General features: G+C 41.8%; 1 protein-coding gene across 2 annotated transcripts in view; it reads left to right on the plus strand.

The window, feature by feature from the left end:
• Positions 1-24: 24 nt before the first annotated feature.
• lamb4 (laminin, beta 4) overlaps positions 25-18,007 on the plus strand; it is a 55,820-nt gene continuing 37,837 nt past the window's right edge. The window contains exons 1-12 of one of the 2 annotated variants that reach the window (XM_034879195.1): positions 29-109; positions 3,911-3,958; positions 4,508-4,552; positions 6,864-7,030; positions 8,431-8,566; positions 8,833-8,906; positions 10,440-10,628; positions 14,330-14,393; positions 14,501-14,715; positions 15,132-15,252; positions 15,391-15,579; positions 15,881-16,036. In XM_034879195.1, the coding sequence (XP_034735086.1) occupies positions 4,531-4,552; positions 6,864-7,030; positions 8,431-8,566; positions 8,833-8,906; positions 10,440-10,628; positions 14,330-14,393; positions 14,501-14,715; positions 15,132-15,252; positions 15,391-15,579; positions 15,881-16,036 (1,333 nt within the window). In that variant the 5' untranslated portion in view covers positions 29-109; positions 3,911-3,958; positions 4,508-4,530. Of the gene's footprint in view, positions 110-3,910; positions 3,959-4,507; positions 4,553-6,863; positions 7,031-8,430; positions 8,567-8,832; positions 8,907-10,439; positions 10,629-14,329; positions 14,394-14,500; positions 14,716-15,131; positions 15,253-15,390; positions 15,580-15,880; positions 16,037-18,007 lie in introns of both variants that reach the window. The other variant, XM_034879194.1, reaches the window with a different exon arrangement.

The following is an 18,007-nucleotide window of genomic DNA, read 5'->3' on the forward strand; positions in this document are numbered from 1 at the left end:
CCCCCCCCCCCCTCTTTCATTGACAGAAGAAGCCTGAGGCTACATGTGTCTCAGGTGTGCTGTTACCTGCCCAGATGTGTTAGTTTTCTCAGTGAGGCAGCAGAAGCAGGTAGGCTCAAGTTTACTCTCTTTTCAACAGTTTTATAATGAATGAAACTCGACCCTGTTGGCCATCCCTGTTGTTTCGCTGGAGAAGTTAAACATTTTGTAAATTACCTTCTGATGGTTTCTAATATTGGAAGTTTCAGTAGCTTGATAAAGTGTTTCAGCCGTGATTTCATGTCTCAGACTGCACTGTACCTAATCTGTTCTAGCTAACCCAAACTCTCAAACACTGTTCAAAATGAAAATTAACCTGATAAAAAAAGTTGATAGCTTAGTTTCTGTTATGAGCTGTAAATTAGGCAAAAGATGCATGTACAATAAAAGCGGCAGCTCAGACGCACGGCTCCGTGAAGCTGTTAATCGTTTAGTGACTAGAGTATTAATGACTAGTACCAAAAGATTACCTTTAAAATCAAAATATTCAGTATCTTTTTTTTGTTCATTTCACAGAGTACTTGCACGCGCAGAAGACTTTTGTAAAATAATGAACAGAAATAAATACTTCAAAGTTAAAATTATGAATTGATTTCTTAAATAAAAACAACAAAAAAATAGCCTCACGCGGCAATTGGTGGGTTCAAACCTTTTTTCTCAATAGTGACTTCAAAGTTATTTCACACATGTGGTAAAACATGGGTTTAAAACAAATCCTACAAGCTATTTAACAATTGGACAAAAAGTTAATTTTGTTTAAAATAGTGACAGCTGATTGGTCAAAAACATTTCTTTTCAATTCTGTGGGATATGTAGCTCAGTCCAGCTCCCTTTGATCTGAGAAAAAAAGATGATTGACACAAAATCAATTGCTAATGAAGCAGCGAGCTGTAACTACAAGCTCCAACCTTGATTTGTGTCATGTCCATATCTCAATTACTTTTCAAGTTATTGACCAATGTAATTTAATAGGGGCGTGGCTCTGAACATAAATAAAGACAAATCAGCAAATGTAAGGTAATTCATCACAAAACTCCCAGGGTATATTCAGATAAGTTCCCCAGATATAACCAGACAATGCAAACAAATGATGTGATACAGGTGATACAGAGCAAATCAGGCTATAAATAATTAAAAAAAATTTTTCAATCAACACAAACATCCAGGAACTTTGGGTTAGGGACCCAATGTTCCTTGAGGCTTTTTGTACAACACATAAAGCGGCACCTGTGTGAGAAGTTCCAAGTCAACGGGACTTACGGTTTGGGGGGCGTGGCCTTTCAAAGTTTGCATTTTGAAGCCTTAATTACAGTGTCACCATGTGGCTGAATGGGTTCATATTTCTACAGAAGCACATGCACATTATATATCAAGTTATTTCCCCAAGGTTCATGTTTCTAGCTCATTCCAGGTCACGGTAATTTGAGCTGGCACAGCAAACAACAAATAATAACTAAAACAGACAAACATAGAAAGTTTCTGCTGCTGGTTTGAACCCTAAAAATCAGACAAAATGGAAACAATTGTTAAAAAGATTTCTTTGTATTGTGAGTGTGGAAAAAAGCCTCTGAAGATGTAACACTCGTCATTTAGCATCATCAGAGGCATTTTTGCCCTCGTCTTTAGAAGAGTTATTCAAAACTACAAAAATGTGTATGACCGGGATACATGGGTACAGATCAGAGAATATGCAGAAAATTAGAAACGGAATACTCAACACACTACGGGAGCTTCACCTGCTACAGAGTAAGGTGACCAGATTTCTCAAACAAAATCCGGGGACATTATCCGTATCTGCTCAGAAGCGTATTTACCTCCAAAACAAGTAATGTTTTTACTTTTGTAAAACTTAAAACGGGGACACTAGACCTAGAGCTGTTCTAATTAGCCCCCGCTGAGCCCCCCCAAGATCTGATCCTAGACCCAACCCTGCTGCTACTTCCTACTCCACTCCACTACACCTCAGAGGGGAATGTTTCAAGATAGAAAGTCCTAATATTTCAAGATAGAAAGTCTAAATATTTCAAAATAGAAAGTCCTAATAGTCCTAATATTTCACGATAGAAAGTCCTAATATTTCATGATAGAAAGTCCTTATAGTCCGAATATTTCAAGATTAAAAGTCTAAATATTTCAAGATAGAAATTCCTTATAGTCCTAATATTTCAAGATAGAAAGTCTCAATATTTCATAATGTTGTAATGTTTACTGAACTACTGAGAGCTTCTGCTCTATTGCTTCAGGCTTGTTTCTGCAACAGCTCCTTGAGAATCAGATACAATGAAAACTATTGAGGACATATTTTCCTTTGACATTGTTGCAGTATTGAACGAGATCTGCAGTCGGCTGCAGAGAAACAAGCTACAGAATAATTTAATAGGGTAATTGTCCAGCTTGTATTTACATTCATAAAAGTGCTAATTTTGCTGCTGACAGACTCAGATTAATATTCTGTGTCTGACAACATTACGGAAAGGATTTCTAACGAGGTTGACCTTTCTGTTAAAGATTAAGATCCTTTTTAAAACATAAAAGTCTGAAATTGCGTTGGCTAAACCCACCAGACTCCATGTAAATAATCAGTGATGTCAACATTGTAAAATACGGCTTCTAAAACATGTCTGAGCACCGCTGGCTCTTGCTGCCTATAGGCTGCGTGTGTTGGGTGTGCGACTATCGGCAACGTTTTTTCAGTACTTTCTTTGTTTCATTCCAATTTCGAGTCGTTCAGTCAAAGTGAAAACCGGGGACATTTCCGGGGACAGATCCAGCCGGGGACAGGCCGCCAAAATCGGGGAAACCAGGGATGTCTGGTCACCCTACTTCAGAGACCCCGACCTGAGCCAGCGGTGTCGCCCGATGCCAGTAAGGGGACATTGTCCACGGTGAACCGCGTAACGAGGGCAGGAGTATGAGCTAGCTACGTAGAAAGACTACATCAAACTTTAAACTCCCAACACAAGTTCAGTTACGAGTTTATGTGAGGTCATATATATTTTATGTGTGATACCACTAGATCCATGGCAAAACATGGTTGAAATGACAATTAAACACACTAGAGTTGAGTTGTCTATGTCTGGAAACGCTAGTCGTGGCATGAGAGTGGACTCGTAAAGCAATGAAGCAAGTTCATTCTGGGATCCACATGAGCCAAAAACACATTTTCTGGCTTTTCCCGGCCTGGAGGGCACATATTTCTAAAGAAAATTCACATTTATACTATATAAGTGACCCAATTTAGAGATTTATTCATCTTTCCAATGGTGAAATATCCCTTTAAATTAACTTTATATTGGTGCTAAAGCAATGGAATTAAATATGTTTTTTAAACGTTTTATATTGAAATAATAATAATCGTCTCTCTTTACTTCACAGATCCGTTAAGAGACTAAACGTTTATTTATTTCATGTTGTCTTTGATAATGGAACTTAAAAGCAGAATAATTTAATTTTAGAATGTATTGAACTAGGAATATACTTATACATTTTCTTTTGAAAGTGTGAAGGGTTGGTATGAAACAGTTTGAAGGAGACGTTAATCACTCTGTCATGCAGCAGTAAATCCTCTGAGCATTCCCGTAAAAGTTCAGCAGTCCCTGGAGGGGCTCTGTGTTCTCCCGCTTCAACTCGGCTTCATGTCACTTTACCTCAATGTGTCTGGAGACATTTAGAATGATGCACCGTGTTAACATCATATGAATTTAATATTAGTTATTTAAACTCAACTTTTGTCAGGCAGTCTCACGCTCATATGATTATCAGACAAGACATCTGAATGACCTCATGACAGGATTAAAATACCTTTTAAGCATTGCATTTAGGTGTGTGTGTGTGTGTGTTTCCCTGGCACCCTCTTCTCTACACATTAAAGGATTTGGGAGGATCCAGGATACTGCGGAGTAGATTGTGAAGGAGATAGGTGAGAAAGGGAAAGATAAGATCAAGAATGTTCTGTAAATACCTAGACTCATTCACTGTGGAGTTATTCCTTCTGCTGCTGAGGCCACGCAGAGCAGAGTCTCTGCCCCCTGTAGTAATAATAATCATGATCATAATAATAAACAGACACAAACACAATCAGCTGATCATTTCATTCATTTGGTAGTTTTCAACTGTGATTTAGAAGGAAAATCTGCAGAATTGATACATTTTTCTTTTCTGCTCTTTACAACAGAGCTTTTTAATTTCAAGGGGTCTCTTCTAGTTTTGATGTCTGGGGTATTTGGTTATTTTTATGTCTGGTTCCGAAAGTATCCGGTTTGCCAGCAGTCATGACTTCATGATCTCTGATGGTTAACCAGTTTACTTTTGTTCTGTATCTGTTGATCAATGTTGGCTTTGAGCTTTTTCTTTTTGAGATCAGGACTCTTGGTTTGTGTTTTCCTTGTTTGAGGACATAAGACTTCTGGAGAGATTTGATCCAGACAATGAATTATACAGTTTAACTCATTATGTTCGTCCTCCACAGACCATCTGCCCAGTCATAACAACATGATCTTCATCTTCTTCACCCGTGAGTTCAGCTTGTCACATTTCATCACTTACACCCCTGACTCATATGGAAGAAAGGAAGTAAAGAGAGATGGGGAACGTCATGCAACATGTTAATATTGATAATATTGTTGTAGAAAAAAACGATTCAGAGTATTGAGCATGTATGTTTTTTTATTATTGTATATTGTGGCAAATTTGCCATCAATCAGAGTGAAGATGGCGCTTTTTTTATTTCTTTAATCAATCAGCAAATTAGCCATATGCAAAATCTAGTTTTTGTAACTCCTGGAGCGAGTCCAATCAGAACACATTTGTACCAGTAAACTCGGTGGACCCTGATGACAAAAAGTTATCAAAAGAACTTTGAGTGCAAAAAATGTGCGTTACAGAGGACCAACTTCCTGTAAGAGGCTGTTGAAACAGTAGGGTTGTGTATCTCACCAAGATTTTTTCAGATTACCACGAAACATGACATAGTTGTACCGCATTGGGGCTTGAGCATCCACGCCAAAGTGTGAGTGAATCGGTCCTTACATGGTGCTGTTAGAATATTTTTATTAATTAGCGATATATGGGAAATCTCCTTTGTCTAACTCCTTCTGGTCAGTTATCACAGTTTTGAATGTCATTGATATTTACAAGAACTTTCTTGAACAAAAATCTTTGTTACCCAATAAATTAAACATAACAGGCAAAAACATGATATAAAAATATATTATATTACAGAAGCATTATCCACTATTGAACCATAACTTGCATATCGCACACATGTAAAGAAAATCAAATGTATAAGACCACAAACAAACAAATTAACTACAGCTGTTCTGATATTCCAGAACAGTCTGATGCCTGTTGCTGCCCTGGAGGCAACTATTGGGTCCTTGTAAATTGTGTGGTCTAGATCTCCTCGATCTGTAAATTATAGAGCGGTCTAGACCTGCTCTACCTGTAAATTAGAGTAGTCTAGACCTGCTCTATCTGTAAATTATAGTGGGCTAGACCTGCAGGGATAGCATTATCTCATATAAACGTGCAACACTAAGGGAAAGGGGGAGGGGTAAGACAGAGAGGTGAGATTCAGCCATAACCTAGGTTGACCCTCGGGACTAAAAGTTATTAATATCATTTTGATACCTAACGCAATGCCAGAGTTATTAAGCACCAACTTCCTGTGTGCGACTGTTGAAACAGGAACCGCTGTATCTCGGCAAATGTTATTCCGATTTAAATGAAACTGCGATATGGAGCTGCATCCTGTACTATGGCCACGCCCATGTACACAGACCACGCTGCCTTATATGACTTGGAAACGCGTTTAAAGTAAACTCTTGTCAAACACACTCAGCAGAAAGTTCCTTTTTAAATAGTGATGGGTTCCCCCGCCCCATATGCTTAAGCCACGCCCCCTTTAATTAGTAATGACCTGTTTGTTGCACACTATTGTGCAAGGTGTCATTGAACTCAGCAGAGAGTTTCTTTTTCATTGGTGACGATGTGCAGTGTCCGAGTGCCAGTAACTTTTAGATTTTATTATTATTATTATTATTATTATTATTATTATGTATTTATTTTAAGAATCAAGATTTCTTTATTGTCATTCCACAGTACACTGTAGAACAAAATTATGTGCAAAGTTCATAGCTTAAAAATATAGCACAAAAACATCAAACACCATAGAAAATCAAGCTATTTAAATAAAAATGTTTATATGGGTCTGCAGAGCATGTAGAGTGATAAATATAAGCACACCAAGACTTAAAAAACTGAAAAATATGTATATCTAGATATACACAGTATAAATATCCGTATTTGAAATAGTGCAGTTGAGAATAAAAAAATAAAATAGCTCACCTTACTGTATTGTGTATTACTGTTTACTAAATTTAATATTGTATGAAGAGTTTTCTTTAGCAGGGGGTTCCGTCCTCAGACTATTCAGCAGAGCTTAGCTCACCCTGAACCAATCTGATTGGTTTAAAATAGTGGAAACAAACATCCCAGAGGATGTTTTTCTGGATGTTTTTCCCCTGTCCCAGGATGCATCTGTAGTGAGCCAGACCTTGGTAAGGTGTGTAGAGGATGTAGAATCAGATCACTTTTCAACAAGGACACGTAATAACTTGTTCTCTACTTGTCGTTTGGTTTCTGAGGCATTTGGATTTAAAAACGTATATATGATATGTAATGTTTCCTGAAGTCTTTATTCTGATGTAATCATCTCTGACACCATCTTTCTTTGTCTGCTGAATCTACTTGCACACATTGATTTAAAATTCAGATAGATTCAAGATTAGATTTTAAAAGCCACTGACCCATTTATATTTCTGCAGTTTTTCTTCCAGAAGCTCTGCTTCAGGACCTCCGGGACCAGTGTCCCGGGGGCTCCTGTAACCCCCAGCTTGGTGACCTGATGGTGGGTCGCGCAGCACAGCTGTCAGCCTCGTCTACCTGCGGTCTGGATGGACCAGAAAACTACTGCATCCTCGGGTACCTGGAGGTCAGAGGTCACCTTATTTCAAGCCTATTCTCATACAGTATTCATGCATATATCTCTGAAAAGTAAAGCATTGTAATCCAAGTGTAAATGTGCTGTATTTATATATCTTTTCTAGTCTTAACGACTACTCAAAGCGCTTTTACATCATACAGGATACATTCACCAATCACACACATTCATACACTGTGGCCGGGGCTGCCGTACAAGGTGCCACCTGCTCATCAGATAAACACTCATACACATTCACACTCCAATGCGCAGCACTGGAGGCAACTCAGGGTTCAGTGTCTTGCCCAAGGACACTTCGACATGGGACTGCAGGGCCAAGGGATCAAACCACCAACCTTCCGATTGGCAGGCAACCGCTCTACCACTGAGCCACAGCTGCCATGTATTCCACCTATGTATCACTGTCCGCAGCGGTCAGTGGTACCCTAACCTTTTAAGGGGGAGCAGAGTTCATGTCCTGGAAGAAGTCAAGGAAACGATAGCTCATCTCCTAGAGTATTATTTAGGGTGACCACTGTCTTTAATGGACACATTGGTGTCTAGACTGAACTGTAACAGTCTCTGAAAGGACGTCACCTCGGGGTGCTTGATAGCTGGCTCACCTTTTAACTACTACATTGGAATTTCCCTTTGTGGAACTAATAAAGGATACATTATTTTTGTCATTATTATTGTTATTATTATTATTATTATTATTATTATTATTATTATTATTATTACTACTATACATTTTTAACTTAACTGCCTTGTGAGGGGCCAGCAGTTCCCTGATTTTGTGGGATTTCTTATATATTTGTGTGCATGACTCTGTTTGATACAAGCTGTTGATAAGAATGCACTGCCTTATAACGTGGTAAGGGCAGAGCATGCCAAGGTAAAGGATTCTGTCTTTTAGTGCAGGTAAACGCTGTTCTTTTTCTGAAAACTTGTTTTCTCTTTTTCTGATTGACTGTTTCTGGCTCGTACTCTGACTTTCAAACTAAAACATGTTCTGATCTGTCACTTTATTATCCAGTGCTGTTATTTCCACCCTGAGCAATCACTTTTCCTCATGACTGCATTTTCCTCTCTTCATTCCATTCGATCTTCATTCTCTCACAGACGTGTTTCTTTAAAAACTGTGTTCTCCTCTGCACAGTAGAGAAAAAAACAAACACATTCTAAATTTCTACAGAGCAGACAAAGTTACTGCATTAAAGGGATGTTTACAACAGTTCAGCAGCTGCAGAAGGAATCAGATCGCTGACCAATAATAAAAACAAAAGTTGATTATTAAAAAAAGTTATCTTGCATTAAAATGGGTTAAATAATCAGACTGCTGAAGAAAATGAGACTTTGACAGTTTAGGATGTGATTAAGAATCACGTTGAATATTTGTTCTCTTCCTTCAGGAGAAGAGAAAATGTTTCACATGTGACTCTCAGCTGCCGTACAATCTCCATAGCAACCCCAACAGCCACCGCATCAAGAACGTCATTACGACCTTTGACCCCGAGAGGAAAATGAAATGGTGGCAGTCTGAGAATGGTTCGTTTTTAAAATGTCCAAGCAGAGTATGTTTAAGTGTTTCTTCCTCTCAGGCTTTTTAACGCAGCCAACTATCACCGGAAGTGTGACAAACTCACAGCTCACTGTTTTATATACTTGAATAGGAAGCACCCAGTGTTTTTCTTTCTCTGGTTTTATATCAAAAACAATAAGCAGTTCTGTCTCTGAAAGCTGGTGAGGGAGCAGAGATAATATTGGAGAATACATTCTTCCCATAAGTAACTAAAGCGCTGTATTGTTTGCAGGAGTTCATGAGGTCAGCATTCAGCTGGATCTGGAGACCGTGTTCCAGTTCAGTCACCTGGTCCTCACCTTCAAGGTGAGCCACCAAACACACACACACACACACAAAAACACACACAACTTCCAGATACAATTTTCAATTCAATTTTATTTATAGTATCAATTCATAACAAGAGTTATCTGGAGACCCTTTACAGATAGAGTAGGTCTAGACCACACTCCAGAAGTTACAAGGACCCAACAATTCTAGTAGTTTCCTCCAGAGCAAGCAACAGGGCCACAGTGGCGAGGAAAATCTTCCTTTTAGGCAGAAACCTCGGTCAGACCCAGGCTCTTGGTAGGCGGTATCTGACGACCGGTTGGGATTAGAATGAAGAGTGGCAATAACAGTCACAAAAATAGTAGTTTGTAGTAGTTCTTTGTAGTATTTCATGGCATAGCAAGGCACTGTGCAGCGTTTACAAGGCACAGCAGGATGTGGCAGGGCACAGCAGAGCGTAGCAGGACATAGCAGCGCACCGCAGGACGTGTAGTGGGACCATGGCGACAGCTGCTACCATGATTTTGGAGCCTCCCTGTTCCGAGGAAACATGCTGGGCGAAGAACATAAGGACTCCGGGGAGTGACTCCCCAGAGCTAGGTTAGTAACTAGGTTAGCAACTAGGTGAGTAACTAGGTTAGTAACTAGGCTAGCAACTAGGTGCGCACAAATGAAAAGATAGAAAGATAGAGGAGAGAGTACCTCAGTGTGTCAAAGGAAGTCCCCAGCTGTCTAAAACTAAAAGAGAGGAGCCTGGTCAGGCTAGGACTCTCCCCAACCGGATCCCATCCCTCTGTCTAGAGGAGATGGGAAGAGAGAGAGAGGGAGAGAGGGATCCATCCCTCTGTCTAGAGGAGGTGGACGAGAGAGGGAAAGAGAGAGAGAGAGACATAACCATTCCTCTGTGTAGAGGAGGTAGATATGAGACAGAGAGAGAGAATTCAATTGTATTTATATAGTGCTTAATCACAACAACAGTTATCTCTTTTTGTAACTAAGCGATGATTCAGGACTCTCCTGAGCCAGCCCTTACTATAAGCTTTATCAAAGAGGAAAGAATTCTTAGAGGACAACAGGCTAACGTACTTCTCTAACTCTGATTGGCTGACGCTTTCTTTTTGATGGTTTCAGGAGTCAGGTGTACTGATCCTCTCCCAGTGTCTTCTTGTTATCTTATTGAGCAGCGAGCACCCCCTTTCCTCTGATTCTCAAAGTGATTTTTTTCCCATTCAGTATCTCCGTTAACATGTTATTAAATGCAGATATAAAGAGTTTTGTATCTTCTTGGTTTTACAGCGTCACAGCTCGTAGTCAGTCTACCTCGGATGGTTTAGACCTCACAGCTGATTATTTCAGTCCTTACAGAGAAAGTGAGTGTTCTGTAGATTAAGCACTCATAAACTAGAGTAAAACTAATCAACTAAAAGTGTGTATAAAATGGGTTGTTTGACATCACATGGTCCTTGCAACAGTAGATAGATAAATATTGTATTAATTCCAAAGGAAATTAAGGAACATGTGAACTAACATAGAAAAGAAATCGTGTCTGCTGTCATGTCCTGTCTGCAGAGTTTCCGTCCGGCGGCCATGTTGGTGGAGCGATCGAAGGATTTTGGACGAAGCTGGAAAGTTTTTCGTTATTTTGCAGAAGACTGTTTGCTTCATTTCCCTTCAGTGTCAGATCAGCCGGCCAAAAGCGTTGACGACGTGGTCTGTGACAGCAGGTACTCCGGTTCAGATCCATCCACTGATGGAGAGGTAACACACTAGCCAATACACACACGCACACACAAACACAAACACACCACTTATAGTGTCGTGGCTTCAAATGTTTTTCCATGTGAACATTTACTGCTCGATATGCTGCAACAACAAAGTGACCAAACACATGCCATCTCATTGTCATCTCATCATTCAAGATAACAGACGTGTGTGTAGGCTCCATTAGAATAAAATCACTTCCAGTGGCCTTCGTGGTAATACTATATGTTATCAACAAATAAGGTTGTGTAGATTTCCCACATTAGCTCTACATCTTGTAAATAGTAAGTTTGCAACCTTATTATAATTTAACATTCCCTTAACCCTTGCATTGTCCTTCATGTCGCGGGGAATTGTTCAGTTGCTCTGGGTCCTGGGGACTTCATGTGTATAATTTCTGGTCAATTGCCCTGGTTTATTTTGTTTTTTTTACTCACTTATATTGGTTGTTGTGAGTTGGTTTGGGTCCATCACGCTTAAAAACAAGAACAGGCTGCAATATATAGTTAAGGTGTGTGGCAAGATTTCCCAAAACCCTCTGACTGATTTAAACTCTGTCTATGAGACAAGGTCTCTCAAGAATTCCCAGTCAGTCCGGGCCAACGCCAGTCACCCCCTGAACAGCTGCTGCATCTTGTTGCCGTCTGGCTGGAGATTCAGTCTGAAGCCTAAATGCAGGACAAATCGACACAAAAACTCTTTTGTCCCTGCTGCTATAGGCTTCCTTAATAAGTCAATGTGAGGTGTTGTCTTCCATGTAGTACGTATTTATTTTGTTTCTAGATGTATGGCCGTTGTCTTGTATAACCTGGGTGTTCTTCATGGTACATGCTGCTGCACAGCAAAGTGTCCCTTGAGGATAATAAAGACTTCTTGAATTGAATATAATTTTCTACTCACATCTCACACAGCATAATTATCCCAAAGGGTTTTTTATTTTATTCAAAATAGATTCAAGGTACATTTTAATTCATTTCAATTAATTTCATATTCTTGTCATCTTTGCAGGAGCCACTCCCAACACACGTCTGTTTTTCCACCGCTCGTTTGTTTTTGGTTTTTGCAGCTTATATAATAATAGCGGTTATATTGGTTCACGCTACCCGGGACCCAAGAGGCTAAGGTGTCAAGCAGTCAGCGTAGTAGGCCTGCGTGCAGCTCCCGCAGATGTATCTGTTGCAGCAGCCGCACACTGTGGGTATTTTACATGCCGGGCAGCGTCTGAAATATATTCAAATACAGTACGGTTTGCTGGGACCCGAATGCTGGTAGTGGAAAAATACAGTCAAATACAGGACGGGTCAAAGAGACCCAAAGGCCGATGCCATGGAATACAATCGCATTCTGTCCCGGATCCCAGAGACCAGAAGGCCTGTAGTAGTGAAATACAATCTAATGCAGGACTGGTCCCAGAGACCTGAAAGCTGATGCCGGGTAGTCGAAAAATACAGTCGAATGCAGGACGGATCCCTGAGACTCGAAGGCCGAAGGTGCGTTAGAATTGAAATACTAAAGAATACGGGCCAGGTTTCCGGGGACCCGAAGGGCCACGTCTGCAGTAGTAGACATGACATGAAATTGAACAAGCGTGGGTCCCTTGGACACGACGGCCAATGCAAAAAGTCAAATAAACTGCACGTGTCCCCGGGATTCGATGATCAACACAAGGGTTAAGACTGTTTAAAACACTTCACTGGCTGCCCGTCCATTTGAGGATTCATTTTGAAAATTTCTTATTTGCTTTAAAGTCTTCAATGGCCTTGCCCCCTCTTACTTCTCTGAGCTGCACCCCTTCACCCCCAGCCGATCTGTCAGGTAGGCTGACCAGCTGCTTCCGACGGTGCCCAAAGCTAGGCTGAAGCCCAGGAAGGACCAGGCATTTGGGTTTTGGGTCCAAAACATTGGAATGGCCTGCCTCTGTACATTAGACAGGCCTCCCCTCTGTCTCATTCACATTAGACAGGCCTCCCCTCTGTCTCTTCTTCCTGCTTCTGGCGAGAGCAGATGTTTTTTTCCTCCTCTCCCCTCTTATCTTAGCTTGGCTCCTTCCCAGTCGGTCTACCCTGTGTTGTGGAACTTCTTCTCTTTTCTCTTTGTTCCCTGCCTGCTGTTTTCCTGGAACAGTTGAAATGGAATTGATTAACTGGTCACTCAGCGCTATTGACAAGAATTTTTTCACCCAAACATGCTTCTCCGGTGGAGCCGTCGTGTCCGAGTGGAACTTTCCCTGCAGGCTAAGCTCGCGATTCCTGGGCGAATTGGCAAGCGGTCTGCCTGGATGTCCTCACTGTGGAAGACGTTGAAGACATTTGGATAATTGGAATTCTGTTGTAGGGGCTCCTGATCATTGGCCTTGGGGTCTCGCTGACCTATTGGAAAATTGGTAAAACAGCTGCCAGCAAATTTACCCAAAAGCTATCTGGGGAATTTAAAGAGTGCCCACATGGAGTGATTGAGAGGATGAAGGTTTTACATCTGAGGGCCAACCGTCCTGTGATCTGTCTCGCAACATCTCAGACCGGACCATGGAAGCGCCGAAGGGGATTGATAATATCAGGGCCAAGTCGGTGAAGTTACTTCGTGTAACCACCTGTCTGGCAGAAAAGGTGGATGGTTTGCAAAAATCACTAAGTGATCTGGATGCTCACATGTTGCTGAGGTCGGTGACAATTGATTGAGTGACGGACAGTGATTTGAACAAACTCCGGCGAGTCAACCTAAATTGGAGTACAACTGATAAACTGATGTTGCTGTACCATGTTGCTGTCTGCATAAATCCTTTTCAGAGAGTGCGTGTGGCGGCGCTTGAAATAGCTGCAGCCCGGAGGCTTTCTCCAAACGGTATTTCGTTGCCTTGTACCTGTACTTGTGTAATGACAATAAAGTTATCTATCTATTTATCTATTAGACAGGCCTCCCCTCTGTATCATTCACATTAGACAGGCCTCCTCTCATCTTACCCCCCCCCCTCCTCTTTTGTTTGGCCTTTAACACCAGGTAGAGCGTTGATCTTATGTGTATACTTTTACTGAATGCTGGCAGTGCATTTTAGTTATCTTTTTTTTCTATTTATTTCATTTTTATTTTATTGCTTTTATCTTTATATTTGGTACCTCATATTTCAGCCAGACATCCTCTGGATGTCCTCGGTCTCTAGTGTACGTGTGTGAAGTTTCAGCCAGACATCATATGGATGTCCTCGGTCTTTAGTGTATCTCTGTTAAGTTTCAGCCAGACATCCTCTGGATGCCCTCAGTCTCTAGTTTGTGTCCGTGAAGTATCAAGTTTTAGCTACTATGAAGTGGCTCCTTTAGGGACTTAAATCATCACACGTGAAAATAATTTGGCTTTTTGAATCCATAGTGTCATCTTTCAAATCAGACCCTGAATCTGACACAGAGACTCTGTTTGTGGACCCTAGCATGCAGAAATACACACATCAAAACACACCACAACATTCATGCTGTCAAATGTTCTCAGTCATTGTTAACATCATCAGGACCTTTTCCTGTCACTTTTAACACTGGAGGTCCTGTTGTATATTGTTAACTGAGCCAAATTATATCAAACCAGAGATTAAAAACATGTTTAACTTAATTTAAATTAAGAAGAAAAAAAACTGGGGACACATTAAATTACAGTTTTTTTCATTTGTACCACTTCTTTTATAAATGTTTTATGTGTGTGTGTGTTTTCAGGTTGTGCTGAAAGCTCTTGATCCTGTATTTGAAATAGAAAACCCGAACGCACCACACATCCAAGGTCAGGTGACATTACACCAGAGAATACCGCTCTCTGATTGGCTCTCCACTCTGTGTTAAACAGTTCTGACAAAGAGAAAGGACATGTTTTCTAACCTTTGTCCCCAGATCTGATCACCTTGACAAATATCCGTGTGAACTTCACTCGTCTGTTCACGTTGGGCGACACGGTGCTGGGGCGAAGACGCAGGAACCCTCAGGACAAATATTACTACGCTCTTTACAACATGGTGGTCCGAGGAAGCTGCTTCTGTCACGGACACGCCAGCCAATGTACGCCTGTGGACAGAGGAAGAGAGAGTGTCTTTACCATGACTGCCATGGTATGGACCGGAAGGGTTTCTGATCCGAATAGCTGACCTAAAGGGTTTCTGATCCAATCAGCTGACCTGAAGGGTTTCTGATTCGGTTAGCTGACCTGACATTTTTCAGTAAAAATACAACATATACAGTAAGAATATTAACTTTAAAATGAATGCAGGCTCATTTACTAAGACAGTGCTGCTTTAACCAATTAAATGTTCATTGTGAGGCAGGAGTTCAGGACCCTGTTTTAATCTTTAGTCTAGATTTCTGCACATTTTCTCCAAATGTACTTTACTCTGACCCACTATCAGTGATAATGTCCTGAGACATCTTTCTCAGTTCACAGATGGGAAAATAGATAAATACTAATCATACTGTTTCTGTGTGGATAAACAAGTTCAACTCACCACACCAGGTGATTTCTGTTGCTCAGGTTCAAGGTCGATGTGGTTGTCAGCACAATACAGCCGGAGATAACTGTGAGAGATGTCAGGACTTTCACCATGACTCCCCCTGGAGGCCTGGAGGAGAAAACAACGCCAACATCTGCAGAAGTAAACCAGAACACTTTCGTTATGTTGATATAAAACATCTGCAGGACTGAAAGCTTTGATACAAAACATAAACCAGACAGTTGTAAATCTCCTTTCCGTTCCTAATCATGCCCTGGTGTTTCTCTTTCACTCTTTCAGGGTGTAACTGTCACGGTCACTCAGACTCGTGTCACTTTGACTCAGCTCGTTTCCAGGCAACGGGCAGCATCAGCGGCGGTATCTGTGACGACTGTCGTCATGACAGGACAGGGCCTCAGTGTGACCAATGCCAACCGTTCCTGTATCAAGATCCACAGAGAGCGGCCGACGACCCACACGGCTGCATACGTACGCTTCAACTACGGTCATTCATTTACTGTGTGTGTGTGTGTGTGTGTGTGTGTGTGTGTGTGTGTGTGTTAAAACCCCAATTTATATACAAGAGACCGACTCACCCTGACCCAGGTTTTATTGACAAGACGGGGAATTAGGCTTGCCCACATCTAGATTTTACAGTCAACATCATGAGCATGTGTTTATGTCTTGAGAACTGGTGGAAGTAAAACTCTCATTCTGTTTCGACTGTAGTGACGGTCATAGAGACGTAGAGAACAGTCTCATTCTTAACTTCCATCGTGTTTTGTTTCAGCGTGTGACTGCGACCAGGCAGGTTCTCAGGGCGGCGGTCTCTGTGACGCCCTGAGCGGCCATTGCGTCTGTAAAGAAAACGCGGAGGGTCGACGTTGTGATCGCTGTAAACACGGCTTCTTCAATCTGACACAGGACAATCCCGCCGGCTGTCAGGGTGAGAAATCACGTTGATTCAACCTTTTTAACCTTTATTGAACAAAGAGCAGTGAAGCAGAGAAGCTTCATGTTCATGTTAAAGACCTCTGACATGACTGGCTGTGATGGGAGGCTCCAGTTCGTCATAAGAACATGAACCTGAATCAGGAGTGGGCTACAGTTTGTTAGTTTTATTAGTTATGCTTAACTATGGCTGCTGTGCCACTTTTCCTTAAGCACGTCCTCAGCTGGCTCCGTCTACATGGCTGCTTGTTGAAACCATTTCAATTTCAATTCAATTCAATTTTATTTATAGTGTCAATTCATAACAAGCGTTATCTCAAGACACTTTACAGATAGACTAGGTCTAGACCACACTCCAGAATTTACAAGGACCCAACAATTCTAGTAGTTTCCTACAGAGCAAGCAACAGTGCGACAGTGGCGAGGAAAAACTTCCTTTTAGGCAGAAACCTCGGTCAGACCCAGGCTCTTGGTAGGCGGTGTCTGACGACCGGTTGGGGTTAGAATGAAGAGTTGCAGTAACAGTCACTAAAAATAAATAAAATAGTAGTTTGTTTGTAGTAGTTCTTTGTAGCATAGCAGGGCACTGTGGGCGTTACAAGGCACAGCAGGACGTAGCTGGCCGTAGCAGATTGTGGTAGGATGTAACATGGCATCGCAGGACGTGTACCGGGACCATGGACAGCTGCTACCCTGATTTTTGGCGCCTCCCTGATCCGAGGAAACATGCTGGGCAAAAAAGAACAGAAGGACTCAGAGGAATGACTCCCCAGAGCTAGGTTAGTAACAGGCATTTCTGGGACATGGATGCACATAAATGGAAATATAGATTAGAGAGGAACTCTGTGTGTCAAAAGAAGTCCCCCAGCAGTCTAAAACTATTACAGCATAACTAAGAGAGACAGGGTAAAGAGGGGAGCCTAGGCAGGCGACAACTCTCTCCAACCGGATCCCATCCCTCTGTCCAGAAGAGATGGGAAGAGAGAGAGAGAGAGAGAGAGAGATCCATCCCTCTGTCTAGAGGAGGTGGATGAGAGAGAGAGAGAGGGAAAGAGAGACATGACCATCCCACTGTCTAGCGGAGGTGGCTATGAGAGTGAGAGAGAGAGACAGAGAGAGACATGACCAGGTGGACAAGAGAAGGGGGGAGAGAGAGAACAAGAGAGAGAGACATGACCAGGTGGACAAGAGAAGGGGAGAGAGAGAGAGAGAGAGAGAGATAGATAGAGACAGAGAGAGAGAGAGAGAGAAAGACATGACCATCCCACTGTCTAGCGGAGGTGGCTATGAGAGAGTGAGAGAGAGAGAGAGAGAGAGAGAGAGACATGACCCTCTTACTGTCTAGAGGAGGTGGCTAGGAGAGAGAGAGAATTACATTTTATTTATATAGTGCTTAATCACAACAACAGTTATCTGTTTGCCTATAGCGGTGTAACTAAGGGATGGTTCAGGGCTTTCCCGAACCAGCCCTAACTATAAGCTTTATCAAAGAGGAAAGTTAAGCCTACTCTTAAATGTGGAGACGGTGTCTGCCTCCTGAACCCACGGTGTCTGCCTCCTGAACCCAAACAACTTATTTAGCCATTTTTTAGGGGAGGACAGTGTCGTATATCTAAGTCTATGCATACACTTTTTAATGTTGAATTAGCAAGAGAATCGCAACAACGACGGCAGGTACGAGAGTCCCTCAACACGCACCATCACCAGAAGAATACATGAGTTGTATAAAAAGGAGAGGACTGCAAAAGGGACCACGCTACAACATGCACCTGCTGTTTCTCTTACTGGGGACTTTTCTGATCATGTCCCCTGCTTTGTCTCTCCAGTGTCCTGTCACAGTGTCTCTGCTTTACAGCACGTTGGACAGTGTCCCTCAGTGTCTCTGCTTTAGAGCGTGTTGGACAGTGTCCCTCACTGTCTCTGCTTAACAGCGCGTTTGACAGTGTCCCTCAGTGTCTCTGCTTCA

This window comes from Etheostoma cragini, chromosome 8 (genome assembly GCF_013103735.1).
Source record: "Etheostoma cragini isolate CJK2018 chromosome 8, CSU_Ecrag_1.0, whole genome shotgun sequence".
NCBI lineage: Eukaryota > Metazoa > Chordata > Actinopteri > Perciformes > Percidae > Etheostoma > Etheostoma cragini.